The sequence below is a fragment of the Sinocyclocheilus grahami genome, unplaced genomic scaffold (genome assembly GCF_001515645.1).
Source record: "Sinocyclocheilus grahami isolate Dianchi unplaced genomic scaffold, SAMN03320097.WGS_v1.1 scaffold302.1, whole genome shotgun sequence".
Taxonomy (NCBI): Eukaryota; Metazoa; Chordata; class Actinopteri; order Cypriniformes; family Cyprinidae; genus Sinocyclocheilus; species Sinocyclocheilus grahami.
In genome coordinates this window covers 1367877-1387007 of record NW_015505481.1, presented here as the reverse complement: position 1 = coordinate 1387007, position 19131 = coordinate 1367877, and the positions used below count along the sequence as shown (strand labels likewise).

The 19131-nt window shown below is 36.6% G+C and overlaps 1 protein-coding gene across 3 annotated transcripts; it reads right to left on the bottom strand.

Annotated features, from left to right (window-relative positions):
- Positions 1-5136: 5136 nt before the first annotated feature.
- LOC107601272 (WD repeat domain phosphoinositide-interacting protein 1-like) lies at positions 5137-18111 on the bottom strand. 3 transcript variants are annotated; one of them, XM_016293400.1, is made up of 13 exons: positions 17790-18111; positions 14395-14477; positions 12846-13015; positions 12584-12680; positions 12373-12470; positions 12122-12214; positions 11118-11188; positions 10872-10979; positions 10585-10749; positions 10381-10488; positions 8028-8158; positions 7850-7950; positions 5137-5261 (listed from the first exon to the last, which is right to left on the bottom strand). In XM_016293400.1, exons 1-13 carry the CDS (start codon positions 17846-17848, stop codon positions 5211-5213), a joined length of 1335 nt encoding a protein of 444 aa, XP_016148886.1. In that variant the 5' UTR covers positions 17849-18111; the 3' UTR covers positions 5137-5210. The 3 variants fall into 3 exon arrangements, with proteins under 3 accessions (XP_016148886.1, XP_016148885.1, XP_016148887.1); XM_016293399.1 differs by lacking the exon at positions 17790-18111 and adding an exon at positions 16110-16433; XM_016293401.1 differs by lacking the exon at positions 17790-18111 and adding an exon at positions 16110-16433 and having other exon boundaries at positions 12846-13012.
- Positions 18112-19131: the final 1020 nt, after the last annotated feature.

The window sequence follows — 19131 nt, the reverse complement described above, 5'->3', positions numbered from 1 at the left end:
TAATCCCAGGCTATCTGTAATCAGATGCACATTTATAACTGGAATATAATTTAATTTCATTCACATGTGTTTCATAAACACATAATCCTTTATGGATTACAATCCGCCATCAAAATGATACATTTAATTATTCTAGCTGCTGTTAGAAAAGGCTATAAACGATCGGCCACCTGCAGGATCCTCACATGTGATAGCCTAGTAGCCGGGACAAATTCTTTATGTTTACAGACGTGACGTAATGACGCAGTGCCATGCTCGAATTTCCCGCGAAAACCTACCCGTACCTCTCAAATTACAAATCATTATTATAAGCTAACCGTTGTGAATCGGGCTAAAGTAAGGCGATAGTTTCGAACACTGGCTGGTTATGTACTTGCTCAAATACTGATTTCGGATCATTTTTAACCCAAAACAGTTACGGACTGCAGCTTTAAGTAAACAGATAATTGAAAAATTACACAATTTTGTAGCCTTCCACAATTCCAGAAAATCACATTTTTGCTTCACATCTGCAAATTTGTATAAAATCTATACTATATATAGATTATAATGTATATATTATATAGAGATAATTATGTTCTCTAGCGTGATTGAGATGATCCAAAGAGCATCTTGAGCTTCGATGGAAGAACATTGACCGTCTGTAGGCTACAAATAATTCACAAATTTAATTTGATTAGTGATTTGAATAGTGACTTAGAAATAGTGCAGAATCTGACATATTTCTTTCTCATTTCACATCTTAATGTTTCTTTTATTTTCAAAATCCTTACAATTTCTGCTTGCTTACAGCTAAAAAGTTAAATTATCTTTTGAGTCCCCAAGGTCTTCTAAATAATTTCTCTTTGCCAGTGGTCAGATAATGCATTTATCTTTCTAGGTGGCCTTACAGAGGACCTGCCATTTATGGTGAGAGATACTTAACCAGCTAACTGTTATCTAAGAATGCCTTATCATTGTATCTTATAATTATTAGATGGAGAGTGCTTGTGTTGCGATCAGCACACAAAACAAAGCAGCATTGTTTACATCTGGTTTCTTAACTACAGTTGCCATAGATTAAAGGAGTGTATCTCAAACTAGTCACATTAAGTCACATTAGTTGACTTGTCCAATATTCAGCCACGTCATCAAATATCCTGGCTTGCTCTTTATGGAAACATATGTCAAAATAAACAAATTTATGGCATAGGTCACTCAGATATTTTATACGGACCGTTTGGCAAGTTTTCTTAACTCCTGTTTGAGAAACAGTCAAGTTGAATGTAGTAAGTAAATGAACCCCTTGAGGCTCCAAATATTTGTGCTTATGTTGCAATTTCTATGTATTTTCCTTAGACTGTTTTTCATAGAAACCTTAGCAGGATTAATTATCATCATCAAAATATGCTGTTCCACACTTAGAGTTCACCATAACAAGAGTTCATATGATCATTATATGCTGACTTACAACGTCTGGTTAAATTATTATTGCACTGTGTAGCCTCAGACCCTAACAAACAAGGTCACAGTGCAACACTGCTGTATGTGCTGCTCACAGTGACAGACAGACCTGACAACCTGTACGCAGTTTGACCTTAAAGTACGCTGGTACGATTTGTCACTCTAAACTACGCAAAAACCCGGTGACCTGTCCACGCGCAGTAAACAAGCAACAGAAAAAGACGAGGAGTTCAACCAAGCAGAGCGGTTTCCGTGTTTTTTTTATTTCTCTCCAAACTGGCTCTGTTTGTGTGTCCGTGAGTCGTGCGCTGAGATGAGGAAACATGTGTATGGTATTTCCTGGAGTCGTGAGCACTGTTTCTTCGGTGATGCATATGTGGACTTTCTCTAGTATCCAGTGTGAATGAAACAGACATTACATGTGTTCATAGCACGAAATAATGGCCAATCTATAAAAATAATACTTCTCTCAAAATAAATTTAAGGTAGACATGTGATAATCCATGTTTTTCTACAGTGTACAACAATGTACTGGATTAATTTTTTTAAATAACATTTAAAATCGCTAAAAAGAACTCTGTTGTGCCAAAACATCAGAACCAAACTGAAAGTTGTGAGTTATTTATTGAACCTTGGGCTAACTGTATTGTTGCATTCCCACAGTTTACTCTAAAATACTGTATAACAGGAATATCACAAACTGAGTGCAGACTCCGAGTACTGACCTATGAAAAATATTTAACATGAAGTCTAGAATTTTGCACATTGTGCAATTACGATTTTGACATTAGCCATCAAGGAGCTTCAAGTAATGTAGGAATAGGCTATATGACCCCCGGTATCACCCCATATCACCCCTCTGTTTAAGTGTTATGATTATCATTTCAGTAACTTCCAGAAGATGTATCACAGGCATTTGTGTCTATGCCAAAACCACTATAATATGTTTCTTAATTGAAATGAAACATAACAGTATATTTAAGGGGCCGTATTATTGTCGGTTAATTATATTTTACATACTGCTTTGCTGCATATGTTGTTGAGCGTGAAGCTACATTGTTGACTTTGAATAGAGTGATTTATTGCTCATTTCTGTGAGAGAAGCATGGATTATTTCAGACTGTGTATAAAATGCATTTAAACTCATGAATGCAAATCTTATTGGATATCATTAGTAGCTTTAATATCCTTTGACAAGCAACAATACAGCAAGGGCAGAGAATAATACATGAAATCTCCCGTGGAAATGACCTCAGAAGTCAAACACAAAGCTCTGTGGGATCAACAAAGTTGTTTTGACTGGATAATGCCCAAAGCTCAACATGTTCTTTTGCCTTTCAAAACAAACACTGATCAGTGTAGCACAGCTGACTCTTCACAGAACTACAGTGCTCATGTTCACATGAAAAAAAATTAATTTCTAAGGTTATCTTGTTCACGTTCTGTCATCAGGGGAATAATCCGTTATTATTCGTTATAACTTAATTATCTCATATTTGTACAAGCCACATATCCTATATAATTTTATAGTATGCTATTGACCATATATACACACACACACATATACAGGTGCATCTCAATAAATTAGAATGTCATGGAAAAGTTCATTTATTTCAGTAATTCAACTCAAATTGTGAAACTCGTGTATTAAATAAATTCAGTGCACACAGACTGAAGTAGTTTAAGTCTTTGGTTCTTTTAATTGTGATGATTTTGACTCACATTTAACAAAAACCCACCAATTCACTATCTCAACAAATTAGAATACTTCATAAGACCAATAAAAAAAAACATTTTTAGTGAATTGTTGGCCTTCTGGAAAGGATGTTCATTTACTGTACATGTACTCAATACTTGGTAGGGGCTCCTTTTGCTTTAATTACCGCCTCAATTCGGCATGGCATGGAGGTGATCAGTTTGTGGCACTGCTGAGGTGGTATGGAAGCCCAGGTTTCTTTGACAGTGGCCTTCAGCTCATCTGCATTTTTTGGTCTCTTGTTTCTCATTTTCCTCTTGACAATACCCCATAGATTCTCTATGGGGTTCAGGTCTGGTGAGTTTGCTGGCCAGTCAAGCACCCCAACACCATGGTCATTTAACCAACTTTTGGTGCTTTTGGCAGTGTGGGCAGGTGCCAAATCCTGCTGGAAAATGAAATCAGCATCTTCAAAAAACTGGTCAGCAGAAGGAAGCATGAAGTGCTCCAAAATTTCTTGGTAAACGGGTGCAGTGACTTTTTTCAAAAAACACAATGGACCAACACCAGCAGATGATCAGATTCCACGACATTCTAATTTATTGAGATGCACCTGTATATATATATATTTTGGATACTGTAAAATAGAGGATTCTACATGGCAGACTCACACTGCATAGACTTCATGTGTATTGATATGAAAGATGACCATGGGCCTGACCATGTAAAATGTGGGTAATGAAGACAAAACATTATTAAATTAAAATCATCTATTAGATAGATTATCTAATGTGACCTATGGCACAAATCTGACCTAGATGACAGAAATGTTCATGGTGTCCTTAGTCTTTCTCCAATTTCGTTAGATTTGATCAGGTTGAGTGTTGATTACTCTAACTCAAGACAAAACAAGCTGATAAAGCCACGAATAACATGCAAATTGAATTATAATATATCATAAGATATAATTATAAAACATTTTGACAGTATTCTCTTTTGCTCACCAAGGCGTACAGTAATATAATAAAATAGTATTGCATTTCATATTATTATTATTACAATTTTAAACAACTGTGTAGTAGTACATTTCTATGTAGTTTATTCCTGTGATGTTAAAGCTGAATTTTCAGCATCATTACTCCAGTCTTCAGTATCACATGATCCTTCAGAAATCAATTTATTTATGCTGATTTGCTGCACGATAAACATTTCTCATTTTTAAAATGTTGTGCTGCTTAATTTTGGTTTTGGTTTTTTTGTGGAAACAGTGTTATAACGAGAAAACAAGAAGGGGGAAAAAAATAATGCATGGCCGCTTAGAACTTCCGTAAAAAACAGCATTTACTTGAAATAGAAATCTTTTTTTATAACATTATTAATGACAGTCTTTACTGTCATTTTTGATCAAATTAAAGCATCCTTGCATGATACAAGTAAAGGCTTGTTGAATACAAGTGGTAAAAAAAAACTCTGATTGAAAGGGTCTATTCTAATCCGATGAAGAAAAGACTACAGGAGACAGGAGGTGTTTTGCATAATTTCATTCCTAATAGATTTCCTACATAATTCATTTCTTTTTTTTATCTTTTGGTCTTGAGCAATCCAGCAAAATACTTTGCACTCTTACAAGTAATATCATAGGCACATACATACAAAACATCCCGTTGTATTAGTATTCAGGATGGTAACATGTAAACATATTAAGTATCAATACAGCAAAACACATATATAAAAAAGTAATTCCTCTTCTCTTATGATTCAATATGATGGTGTTATAAATTAAAAGAATAAAATGCTACAGCATTACGACTGAATTAATACAATGTGTTACGTAACTAGAACAATATGTGGTTATATTTCAGTCATGCACCTCATTTATAACACACCCTTCAGGGGTCTGAGTGACAACGACCCAAATCCCTGATCAACTCAGTTTAAGATATTAGCAGTTCAACCGTTCCTTTAATAATTTAGCACCCTGAAGTCAGTTTTCATTTTTATTTGTTTGTCCTTGCTCATGCACTGAGGATCCTCCTGTGACAGTTGCAGCCTCCACCTGTTCTCTACCCTCTCACGGTCGTCTCCCCTTGCCTCGCCCAGATCCGTCATGGCACCAATTTATCTACCGGAAACCAGAACAGAGCTTTATTGTTCCCTCGGCCATGGGTGTGTTATAGACAGATACAGATCTCAACAGGAGCTAGCTGAGAACATGTCCGACACATATCAGTTAGCCATAATGACATTTTAATACACCACAATGACACTTGGAAGGTATATAAAAGCAATAGCAATGGCATCTGAGTATGTTAGTCCAAACTGACATCCTATAAATGATCAAATCCTTCTGACATCAGAGTCCCGAGCTCCTCCATTTAAAGGAATAGTTGTTCACCCAAAAATAAAAAGTTGCTGAGAATTTACTCACCCTGTGGCCATCCAAGATGTAGATGAGTTTGTTTCTTCATCAGAACAGATTTTGAGATACTTAGCTTTACATCACTTGATCACCAATGGATCCTCTGCGGTGAATGGGTGCCGTCACAATGAGAATCCAAACAGCTGATAAAAGCATCACAATAATGACTCCAGTCCTTCAATTAATGTCTTATGAAGTGAACACCTGCGTGTTTGTAATAAACTAATCCATCAAGATGTTTTTAACTTTAAACTGCTACAGAGTCCTCTGGTCGTAATATTGTGAATATTATTGTGCAATGTTTTGTAACATTCTCCAATGAAAAAGTCGTTTCATCTGAATCAGGAGAGAAATATGCACAGATCAACAAGTGAAAACAGTCAAAAAGCAAAAATGTTGGTGGATTTTGATACGAGAGGACAATAAGAGATGGACTTTTTCACTGGAGGAACCATTATTATGGATTATGGACTCTTTTGGCCAGAAGCAACAGTTTAATGTTAAAACCTTAATGATGGATTTGTTTCTTACAAACACGCCGTTTTTTGCGTCATAAGACATTAAGTGATGGACTGGAGCCTTGTGGATTATTGTGGTGTTTTTATCACCTGTTTGGACACTTATTCTGACGGCACCCATTCACTGCAGAGAATCTATTGGTGAACTAGTAATATAATGCTAAATTTCTCCAAATCTGTTCGGATGGACAGAGGTTTTCAGCTAAAACTATCCCTTTAAGCATCTAAAACTATCTGAAAAACTATCACATCAGCTCTATCAAAACAAGTTAGGCAGTGTTAGTGTTAACAAGGCCTGTTGGACAACAATAAGTGCTCCACCATGTGGAGTTAAGTGAGCACTGCATCAATATAAAGCATAATTTCTAGGTTCTCCTCTTGATCTTGAGATCTTTTGCATTGTAAAATGTGATAAATCCATTAAGATTTGTTCAGATGTAGCATGAGAGATGCAGCATGTTTAAGCTGAAATACTCCTGTATGTTGTGTGTGTGCATAGACAAAAATGTGTTTGAGATCATGCCATTTAGACTAAAACAGAAAAAGCTCTCGTAGTTACATAGTTATCTTATGTAGCAATGGTGATGAATGAACCCAGCATTTACTGCATCAAGAAGGCCAAACAGAATGGGAAAGACAAAAAACTTATCTGGATTTAATGCATTGTTCATAGTCCTGTCTGTGCACAAACAAACAAATGAGTCATCTAACTTGTGCTCATGTCCATGTATATAAGATCAGAAGCATCATTAGACTACAACAGCAACAGCAGGTTTAGTGTCAGAAAATGTATTTCAACATCTAAGATGAATACAAATCATGTGGAACACTTTTTAATGATTTTTCATTGCCGTTAAATATAATCCAATTGGCCACATATACAGATTTTTAATGCTTTTGAAAGAAGTCTCTTATTCTCACCAAGGCTGCATTTATGTATTTATACGTGTAAAACAGTAATATTGTGAAATATTATAACAGTTTAAAATAACTTTTCTATTTGAATCAATTTTAAAATGTAATTTATTCCTGTGATCAAAAAGCTGTATTTTCAGCTTCATTACTCCAGTCTTCAGAGTCACATGATCCTTCAGAAATCATTCTAATATGCTGATTTGCTGCTCAGGAAACATTTCTTATAATTTTCTTATTAACAGTTGTGCTGTTTCATATTTTTTTCAGAATTGATGAATAGTTCAAGAACAGCATTTATTTGACATAAAAAATATTTGTATTTGTAACATTACAAACTTAATGCATCCTTGCTGAATAAAAATATTAATATCTTAAAAAAAAAAAAATTTCTTCCCCCAAACTTTTGATAGTAGTGTATGTCATCACATACTAGTTATATGAAATTCTGATTTTTAGTAATAATGATTAAGTTTTAAGTGTCCCACTTTGTCTGTATTCACCCAGAACATACATGAATGTAGCATTATTTCAGTCTAAATACATAATAATACCACTGAAATATATACTTCATTATTTCATACATCAAAGGAGTAATGTTTGGAGTGATATTTTTTGTTGTTGTTGTGTAATAGACAACTCATTCATCTTCTGATGTGATTAAACGGCAACATTTGGTCCTGGTAAAATGCATTATTATGAACTGCTTTCTGTCATCAGACCTGAACAGGCTGGTGTTGGTTTGGTTAAAGATAATAAATCACACTTCGTTTGAGTGCTTGTGGACAGAGGGACAAGACAAGCCCATACACTGGAATGCACCACCGCCGCTTAGACGTGGAGAGGTTAGCGAATGCTCACGGGAGGAAATTCAGTTTCGTCATCCAGACACACAGGCCCTGCTGCAAACTCGTGCTCGGGAATCACCTCACCCTTCTTAGCTCCCCCATCCTCTGAGTAGCCTGAGACGAACACAGTTGGGCGATCATGAAAAAGAGTTCACATGTAAAACGAAGTGTGTTTGAGTGTGCTGTGGCACCTGTGAGAGTGGCTGTAACGGGTCCAGAGGTGGGGATGGCCACAGTGGCAGCATAGGTCTGGCATGCTTGCGGTGGCTCCGTGAGTTCGCATTTCTCAGTCCCCTCCCAATCCTTATCTGATCCAAACAACCTGGGGGTTAAAGGCGATATTGGTGAGTTTTAGCAAAATAAGGTATGTGGCCTATACTACTGAAATAGACATTTATGTTGTGTTCTACATTATCAATTGCACACAGTCATAGCCCAAAGTGAATTATGAAACTAATGTGCTTTAAAAATAAGTTGCTATCTATCACAAGGAGACCTCTTGTTCATGAATGAGCTGAATGAACTGGGTCATCTCATTCATGATGAGTCAGTGACTGAATGAGAGTGGACATGTCGTTCGTTCATGTGACATTTGAGACAATCTTATTCACAGCAATAACGGAAAAGGGGCAGAAAATACACAAATGTGCAAAAATTACTGATGACCATAAACCAGTTAAATTGCATAATTAACAGAACTATTATTTAGGCCTGGAGAAAAATTATAGATTGTATGTGTGTGTGTGTGTGTGTGTGTGTGTGTATATATATATATATATATATACACATTTTACATTTCAAAATTATAGTATTATTTATATACTTCATATTTTGAAAAAGCGTTTATTTTTATATTTTCAGTTTTGATTTTAATTTAGATTTAAGTTTTGATCATTTTTTTGATGATTTTGTCATTTTTATTTTTTAATATTTCTATTTAGCTTTATTTTTATTTCTGATTTAGTTTTAGTACTTATAATATTTCACCTCTAGTTAGTTGCAAAGGCAACATTTCTTAGTTTCATTTTAGTTTAAGTAATTTTATTTGCTTTTGTCTTTTTTATTAGCTTTTAATTCGTTTTTATATTTCTGTTTAGTGTTCATTTATCTTTAATATAGATTTAGTTTGACTAATTTTAACACTTTTAGTTGACAAAGCAAGTTTTGTTTTAGTATTTCATGTTTTTCATCTAATATTTACACTTTATTTAAAGGGATAGTTCACCCAAATATGAAACTTTTGTCATCATTTACTCACCTGAAATGTATTTCTTCAGTTGAACACAAAAGAAGATATTTAAAAAGAAATCTCCATTGACTTCCATAGTATTTTGTTCTATACTATAGAAGTCAGTGGGGACCATCAACTCTTTGCCTACACATAATCTTCAAAATATCTTCTTTTGAGTTCAACAGAAAAAAAAGAATTTTCACTTTTGGGTGAACTATCCCATTAAGCTTTATTTTAATTGGACAATTTTTTTTTTTTTTTAATAAATGTAGTTTTAGTTAACAATAACAAAACTGGTTGTTTGTGGGGGGAAACACTTAAACATTTGTGTTGGAGCATACAAATTGCTTTGGTCATATTTTTCAATGAATTACTTAAAGGAACACTCCACTATTTTTGAAAATAGGCTCATTTTCCACCTCCCCTATAGTTAAACAGTTGAGTTTTACCGTTTTCGAATCCATTCAGCCGATCTCCGGGTCTGGCGTAGCACTTTTAGCTTAGCTTAGCATAGATCATTGAATCTGATTAGACCGTTAGCATCTCGCTCAAAAATGACCAAAGAATTTCTATATTTTTCGTATTTAAAACTTGACTCTTCTGTAGGTACATCATGTACTAAGACCGACAGAAAATGAAAAGTTGCGATTTTGTAAGCCGATATGGCAATGATATTACGCAGCGCCTGAAAATAGGCTAACTTCCGTCAACATAACCAACTACACAAACTTAGTGCCGGTCACGTTGTAAGTTACCTAGATGGGGACTATTTTCAGGCGCTGCGTAATATCATTGCGCCTGCTGCACCCATGGTACGGCAGCAAAGTTCCTTGATTATTACGCCAGAATGAGAGTATAGTTCCTAGCCATATCGGCTTAGAAAATCAACTTTTCATTTTCCGTCGTAGTACACAATGTAACTACAGAGGAGTCAAGTTTTAAATAGGAAAAATATAGATACTCTTTAGTCATTTTTGAGCGAGATGCTAACGGTCTAATCAGATTCAATGATCTATGCTAAGCTACAGCTAAAAGTGAAAATGGTAAAACTCAACTGTTTAACTCTAGGGGAGTTGGAAAATGAGCCTATTTTCAAAAATAGTGGCGTGTTCCTTTAAGAGTCTGGTTGACTCACTCTTAACACACAAAAATACAGACACTAGTCGCCACCCACTGGCATACAGAAGTAAAATGCAAAAAATTAAAAAATAAGTGAACGAATCAGTGATCAACTCTAAATTATTTTTTGAACAAGATTTAATCTTTGAACTTGTCCAGACCCTTTTTCCAGTTAAAAAAGAGTGATGACTCACCTGTGCTTCTGCACCAGAGTGCATTCACCCCCATCTTGAGGATCAATGTTATAGATGAATAGCTGCCCATCAGAGGAGGCCACAAGCAAACGTGGAAGCTTCTGGATTCTGATTGGTCAGGTGAAACTCTTGAATGAGTTTTTTTTTCTCAGTAAATACAAGGTTAAACTTTGTTGATTGCTGTGTAATGAGTGCAGGACTCACATTGCCAGGGTACAGACATTCTTCTGACCCACCATCTGGAGCCGGACGGTGGCAAAGGCTCGGTCTTGACTCATCATGCCTGACACCTGTGCTGGGAGGTAGCTACTGGCTGCTGTGAACATCTTACCTACATATGCTGACCAAGAGGGAGCGTCCTCCTCCCCACTGCGAGAGAGACACAAACACAAACACTGACAAAGTTAAGATTTGTAAGTAAGCGCAGACGTTCTGACTCATTCGTTCAGTTGTTTATTAAATGAAGTGAGAGCAAAGAGCATTTTCAGTACCTTGGGCTGTGCTGTTCAAGCTTGAAAATGTGCACCGTCTCTGTATTGCTTGAGGCACAGAGGAACTGAGCATCCGGGCTGAAGGAAAGGGAGCTGATGTTGACATACCTTTGGTGACACAGACACACAAAAGGTCAAAAATGTGAACCACAGTTCACACAAATGCGTCCAACTCTCATTTTCTCCTTCTGTATGATCAAAGTACCTTCACGGTTCACTGTGAGCTTTGAATCATCATCACCTTACCTTTTCATCCCGCGCCGGAACTCAAACAAGCGCAGTCCCTCTGGAATGGAGAAGACTCGAATCACTGTGCCCTAAAAAAGCAGAAAAGGAGTGGACAGATCAAAAAAAAAAAACATCAGTGTTGCATTTCACCCAAAAAATATATTATTGTATTAAAATTATATTTTGCCTAGAGAATACTGAAGGCTGTTTCAGGCAATAATTCAGCACTTTTGCCACAAATTCTCAGCCTTGTTATATGTCTGGATATGTTCATTTGATTTCATATTTTAATTCACCCTTTTTTTTAATTTGAACAATTTTTTGCTAAATTTTGATTTATGAGGTAGCTTCATTTCTAAGGTGTGATTTCTAGACCTGGATAAGACATGTATATTAATAAAATCCTACAACTCCATGGGCATGTTTATATATTTTATGAATATTTTTTTTTATTATTATTATTATTCCAAGCTTTAAAATATTTTATTGGGTAGAAATTTTTTGTAAAAAATATTTGTAAAAATCCTTAACCTTCATTCTTATCCAATAAACCAAGAACAACTGGAGAGGTCATGGCCCTTTAAAAAACTTTTGTGGACACCGAGGGGCCTTGGAGTCAAAAAGGTTGAGAGCCACTGTTCTAGAGCATTTTTACTATAGTGCATTTTAAGAAAGTAAAATAAACAATTATTATAATTATAACAAAATATTATAATTAAATCATTTTCTTTGTATTTAAATCAGCATAAAAGTCCTATGACAAATACTACCATTAAAATTTTTTTGCAATTTACATACTATTTCTCTTTTGCATAACAGTATGAAATTATTATTTTTTTTTTTTTTTGCATTATGGTAATAGCAGTTTGGGATGTGCTTAAAATAATCTGAATTAAAAAAAACTAAAACAAAGCCACAGTTTCTTTCCTTTGGATTTAGGGTGAAACATGACCCAGACATGTTCTTGACCAGTTTTGTGAGGGTCACTTGGCTGTGCTTCTATATAAACAGTGGCTCTTTACCCTTTCAGAAGCACTGGCCAGTTTGGTGCCGGAAGCACTGAAGGTGATGGCGGCCAGTGGACTGTCATGAGCTGGAATCATAGTCACAGTGCTCTGAGTAGAAGAAGAGACACAAACACACAACAAAGAAAAAGATTCATATGATGCATCAGGACTAAAGATTAGGCATTTGTCTCATGTATAGCAACTAACTGAACCAAAAGGAACTGCCAAAATGAGCAGCAAAACTGGTTCTCGGACAATATTTTTACCAGATTGTTGGCATCATAGACAATAATTTCTCCGTTGGTGTCACTTCCTGGATATGCCAGGAAAGAGTTGCAATGGTTGATGGAGAGAGCACAGAGACCTACAGAAACACATGGGTGGCCACACATAAACACAGCGTACAGATTAATATTTTAATATTTAAATCGATTTATAAAATATAAATTATAATTCTAGATTTTTCCGTTTTCTTACCTGATGGGTTGGATGGTGTGTTAAGAAGGGTCTTCAGGAGTTTCATGTCTTTTATATTGTGGATATAAATGGATTCCTCCAGACAGACAACCAGTCTCTGCCACGAAAAACACACAAAAACAAACTAAACCTTCACTAACAAACCAAACATGCTCATTTCCACATTTTTAAGCGAAACTATTAAAGAGCAGAGACAAACATTCATCTCATCCAGCAGCTGTATAATTGATAATTGGCAGGTGTTTTGCTGTGTTGTGTTTACCTGTCTGTTTAGACGCACTGCAAGAATGTTGCTCGAGTAGCTGTAGTTGCAGATCTCTGTGCCCTTTTTGAAGTGGTAGACATTCATGCGACGTGGCATGGACTCACTCACCACCACAACCAGGCTGCTGGAGAAAAGCCTTTCCACGATATACACGTCTGGAGTTTCTGCTGAAGGGGAGCAGAGAAAAGGACAACATACAGTAAACAAGCCACATACAAACACATGTAGCTGATGTACAAGCACTTTGTGGTCATTTTAAAAGTCAAGCCTAGTCAACTTGATTTATATAGTGCTTTCCACAATACAGATCGCTTCAAAGCAGCTTCACAGTAAGTAACAGGAAAATAATGCAAATACTAATAAACGTATGCAAACGTCTTTTAATATGAGACAAATTCTGCTGTAAAGCAGCTCTAACAAGACAATAGTCTCATTATTTAGCTTGAATCAGTTTAGTGTTGATTCAGTTCAGTTAAGTGAATGTGTAAAGTTCATAAATTATAAAACAATTCATTTGACTATATGTAATTCTGGCAAAGTCAATAGTGTCAATCTTCAGCTCAAGACTGATTCATTTGAATTCAATTCAGTTTAATAACAGTGTCAGTGTTGCAAAATCCATCCATTGTGAAACTAATCTGATTCGGCTGTAAGGATAACACTGTCATTATCCAGCTCAATTCAGTTCAAGTTTTGTTCTCATCTGATAGTGTCAGTGCAGTCAGATCCATAATGTTGCTGATGTGTCTTTTAAAGGCCAAGTAAGCAAGTCAAAAGTGACAGTGGAAAGGAATCCAAGCTCCATCAGATGACAGAAATGGAGATAAAAGCAACATTTAAAGAGGTAGCAAAATTCTGTCATTATCTGTCATGCAAATTATCATTGTGTAAATTTAAAACTGAAGTCATTATGTACCTTTAATAATGAGTGTAAATATTATTTTTGAAGAAATTGAGGTTGAGGCTGTGGTTTTAATTTTAACTAAATTTTTTTTTTAATTCAGACTCTTTATTTACCATTACCATATTTTAACCCTATGACTTTCCAAGCATACCTTTTATTTTGCATACATTAGCAAAACTCAGCTTTTTACCAGCCAGAAATCTTTGAATGACTTTGTTGTGGACTGCAGATACAATCTCAAACACATAAGGGTGTTGCCACCAGGTAAAATGAATCAGCAGGCTATTTTGACTCCATTCAAACAGACAGGACAACTTTATGACCTCTAGGGCGAGTTTATCACAACACAGTTACTGACAGCACAACCACAGATCACATACATGTTTTGAGAGACAACTCTTTATATAAATTGACTCCAAAGTCAAATTTCTTTTCATTTCTTTCTCAACACAATACAAAGGAAATGAGATGGCATTTTCAGTTTATTTGGTAAGTGACTTGTAAGAAAGTGGCTACACCCTATGATGATGACTATATTATATGGCACGTGTTGGTTCCACCTATTGCATGGTAGTTTGGTAGACAACCGTACATGCCCATTATATCATATTTAAACTAAAAAAGAATGGTAGAATGTCTCACTGCTCTCATGAATGCAGTCCAGTTTGTCCACTGAGGTCACAGAGAACAGCCTATATCCAGTTTTTGTGCCCACAGCCAAAGACCTGTAAAAACAATAAGATCTGATGTTGTATCAACTCTTGTTAAATACGTGCATCCACAGTTCTGTATCTAGTTCACTTGTGCATATACAGCTTAAAATATTTAAATATAAATATATATATATATATATTTTAGGTGCGAGTCACTAGGCTGATGCAACACATAATGAAGTAACACACAGATGTAATGGCTAACACAGACACTACTGCCTAATATTTAAGTAGCAAGCAACGTTTCTTTAAAATCCTAATACAACACAGGTCCTGACGCAAGTTAGAAACATTTTGTGTTAACCTCAACAAAGGTTGATTGTAATTATTTGGCTATTATGTAAACAGAATAGCTTAGGTCTGTTGCATGGATCTATTTTGTTAAGGAAATAAGGCCCACATCTGTTTCGCAGGCTCCTCATTCCTCTAGACAAAGCTGTTCATGTCAGATCCTGTGCTTAGCATGTCCTTTCCTGCTTTTACTGGAGAACATAAGTATGTCTCCACCATCACTGACCAGTGACCACACTGCTGAAACCCAAAACAAAAGCAGGACTTCAATGACTGTGTCTGACACGTGCTGGTAATTACCGCTGTGACTAACACCCTGTATATAAAATAACAAGATTCTGATTTTTCAAATGTGTTTTGCCCCAAGAGACACAGCTGACATCAATCTCAAATAAGCAATATGTCAGATCACCTGACTCTAAGTATCATGTTTTGTGTTGAATTTGCTGTGCTTGACTTTTTAAGACAAGACACCAGTGTGATCAACCGCTAGAAAAGAGGACACAAGTGGGTCACCTTGTCAGGAGACTGTGGACTGATCAATAAGATCACACAATCGTGCAAATTCAGCTCTACTCAGTTTCTCCTCTATAAAAATTAAGGATAAAGGTGTCTTTACACAGCCAAGCTATATACCTGCTCAAAATACAGAGTAAAGACCCAACGGAGCATAAATGATGCCTGTTTAGACCCACCTCAGCCCCTAATACCAAAATATACAGTTGTCATTTCTAGTGCTGTCAAACTGTGCTGTATAATATAAATTATATATGAATATAAATGTATATATTCATGTCAATATTTAAAAATATATATATACATGCATGTTTGTGTATTTATATATGCATAACAAATTTACACAGTACACACACACACATACAGTATATTATGTAAACAAAAACTTTTATTTTGGATGCGATTAATCACGATTAATCGTTTGACAGCTCTGAGCAGCATTAAACAGTCTGTGTAAAGACTTCAGAAGTGCTTATGTGCCACCTTTGCAGTGTAAATTTGTAATAAGATTCATATCCACTCTTTAAATAATATGAGTGGATTTTGTAGTGTTTTGTGTGTTAGTTTATCCCATTTAAAGCACTTCTGCCTAAAAAAAACAATGTACAAAGATTGAAAAAACAGCACTGAAACAACGCCTCATCATGCAACACACTGTTATAACATAGTGATTAGCTTTTTATGGATATGTAATAATCAAAATAGACAATAAACTGCGGACAATCCTTTAGGCAGAGGTGACATCCCTCTAGCAGGGTTTATCGCGGTTAAGAGCATCTCAGAAATGTCCGCCTCGGCAGAAGATGCACGACTGGCCTGCAGATGTGCGGCGCTTACGTGGAGTCCTGGTTGAAGGAGGCGCTACACAGCCCCGGCCCAACATCTGCGGTCTCCATCCCGATTCCCAACGACCTCCTTCCCTCCCTCCGCCCTGGATCGGAGGCCTGGGATCGGCCGGACCGCTCGGAACGATAGTGGCAAAGCGGAGACCTACTGAGGAAAAACTGGGTAGTCCGAAAAAAGTGGAAGACGAATACACTCCAACGCTTCGACTGCTCTTCCGCCTCTCATTAATGAATTAAAACGCGAGTTTTTTGTACATTTACGACTTCAAGCGGAGCACAGAGACCGAAGCGAAACAAAACCAGCTGATCGTTGTTGCGTCACATCAACATCACATACTAGTGGTGGAAGCAAATGCGCCGTGTTGTCGTCCGGCTGAGCTCTGATTGGCCGAGTCAACTAAGTATTTTGTTAAGGAAATAAGGCCCACATCTGTTTCGCAGGCTCCTCATTCCTCTAGACAAAGCTGTTCATGTCAGATCCTGTGCTTAGCATGTCCTTTCCTGCTTTTACTGGAGAACATAAGTATGTCTCCACCATCACTGACCAGTGACCACACTGCTGAAACCCAAAACAAAAGCAGGACTTCAATGACTGTGTCTGACACGTGCTGGTAATTACCGCTGTGACTAACACCCTGTATATAAAATAACAAGATTCTGATTTTTCAAATGTGTTTTGCCCCAAGAGACACAGCTGACATCAATCTCAAATAAGCAATATGTCAGATCACCTGACTCTAAGTATCATGTTTTGTGTTGAATTTGCTGTGCTTGACTTTTTAAGACAAGACACCAGTGTGATCAACCGCTAGAAAAGAGGACACAAGTGGGTCACCTTGTCAGGAGACTGTGGACTGATCAATAAGATCACACAATCGTGCAAATTCAGCTCTACTCAGTTTCTCCTCTATAAAAATTAAGGATAAAGGTGTCTTTACACAGCCAAGCTATATACCTGCTCAAAATACAGAGTAAAGACCCAACGGAGCATAAATGATGCCTGTTTAGACCCACCTCAGCCCCTAATACCAAAATATACAGTTGTCATTTCTAGTGCTGTCAAACTGTGCTGTATAATATAAATTATATATGAATATAAATGTATATATTCATGTCAATATTTAAAAATATATATATACATGCATGTTTGTGTATTTATATATGCATAACAAATTTACACAGTACACACACACACATACAGTATATTATGTAAACAAAAACTTTTATTTTGGATGCGATTAATCACGATTAATCGTTTGACAGCTCTGAGCAGCATTAAACAGTCTGTGTAAAGACTTCAGAAGTGCTTATGTGCCACCTTTGCAGTGTAAATTTGTAATAAGATTCATATCCACTCTTTAAATAATATGAGTGGATTTTGTAGTGTTTTGTGTGTTAGTTTATCCCATTTAAAGCACTTCTGCCTCAAAAAAACAATGTACAAAGATTGAAAAAACAGCACTGAAACAACGCCTCATCATGCAACACACCGTTATAACATAGTGATTAGCTTTTTATGGATATGTAATAATCAAAATAGACAATAAACTGCGGACAATCCTTTAGGCAGAGGTGACATCCCTCTAGCAGGGTTTATCGCGGTTAAGAGCATCTCAGAAATGTCCGCCTCGGCAGAAGATGCACGACTGGCCTGCAGATGTGCGGCGCTTACGTGGAGTCCTGGTTGAAGGAGGCGCTACACAGCCCCGGCCCAACATCTGCGGTCTCCATCCCGATTCCCAACGACCTCCTTCCCTCCCTCCGCCCTGGATCGGAGGCCTGGGATCGGCCGGACCGCTCGGAACGATAGTGGCAAAGCGGAGACCTACTGAGGAAAAACTGGGTAGTCCGAAAAAAGTGGAAGACGAATACACTCCAACGCTTCGACTGCTCTTCCGCCTCTCATTAATGAATTAAAACGCGAGTTTTTTGTACATTTACGACTTCAAGCGGAGCACAGAGACCGAAGCGAAACAAAACCAGCTGATCGTTGTTGCGTCACATCAACATCACATACTAGTGGTGGAAGCAAATGCGCCGTGTTGTCGTCCGGCTGAGCTCTGATTGGCCGAGTCAACTAAGGCAGACGCTGATTGGCTGTAAGTGCGGCATTAAGCAGAAAGGGGGCGTGGTTTTGGTGTGCAATATTATATTATTCAGAGAATTTAAGCACATCAAAATTTCCACGAATACGCTTATGACAGAGTCATTCACAGCCTTTTCCCTCTTGTCCGCAATGCGTATTAGTCTAAGGAAGTCAGACTCATTTCCGCAAATCACCGATTCGGTGATTCTTAAACGCCATCACGTGATTGCTGATATCCTGGCCTGGCATAACATGACCCTGGACCCCAAAACCAAGTTGCACGGGTTTTTTCTTTTATGCCAAAAATCATTAGGATATTAAGTAAAGATCATGTTCCATGAGGATATTTTGTAAATTTCCTACCGTAGATATATATAAACTTAATTTTTGATTAGTAATATGCATTGCTAAGAATTTTATTTGGACAACTTTAAAGGCGATTTTCTCAATATTTAGATTTTTTTGCACCCTCAGATTCCAGATTTTAAGTTAGTTGTATCTCAGCCAAATATTATCCTATCCTAACAAACCATACATCAATGGAAAGCTTATTTTTGTATATGTATAAATCTCAATTTCAAGAAATTGACCCTTATGATTGGTTTTGTGGACCAGGGTCACATATATTAAGCTTTAAAACATTCCAAAAATCCATCCCAGTGTTGCTGTTTGTGAACGTTTTCTGATGAAGTTTAATTAAAAATTGTTTATTGAAATGTCATGTGTTCCAGTTCAGTTTATTGCAGCAATTATGTAGCTTTCAAAATACATTAAATATGATAAAACACAGAAAATATGTCATAAACATAACACAAGTTTTATTTATGTCTCTCGGTTTACTTTTTTTTCATAATTTTAATGCTATTTATTTAAAGTGCCCCTATTATGGATTTTTGAAAATTACCTTTCATGCAGCGTATAACACAGC

What these genes read in the sequence shown, in the direction of transcription:
- LOC107601272 (XM_016293400.1), bottom strand. Translation starts at nt 17,848, where the DNA reads ATGGAGACCGCAGATGTTGGGCCGGGGCTGTGTAGCGCCTCCTTCAAC. An exon ending in CACACCATCCAACCCATCAG is followed by an intron (nt 12,471 to 12,583) that starts GTAAGAAAACGG and finishes GTGTTTCTGTAG; the next exon opens with GTCTCTGTGCTCTCTCCATC. An exon ending in CTTGAACAGCACAGCCCAAG is followed by an intron (nt 10,750 to 10,871) that starts GTACTGAAAATG and finishes TCTCTCTCGCAG; the next exon opens with TGGGGAGGAGGACGCTCCCT.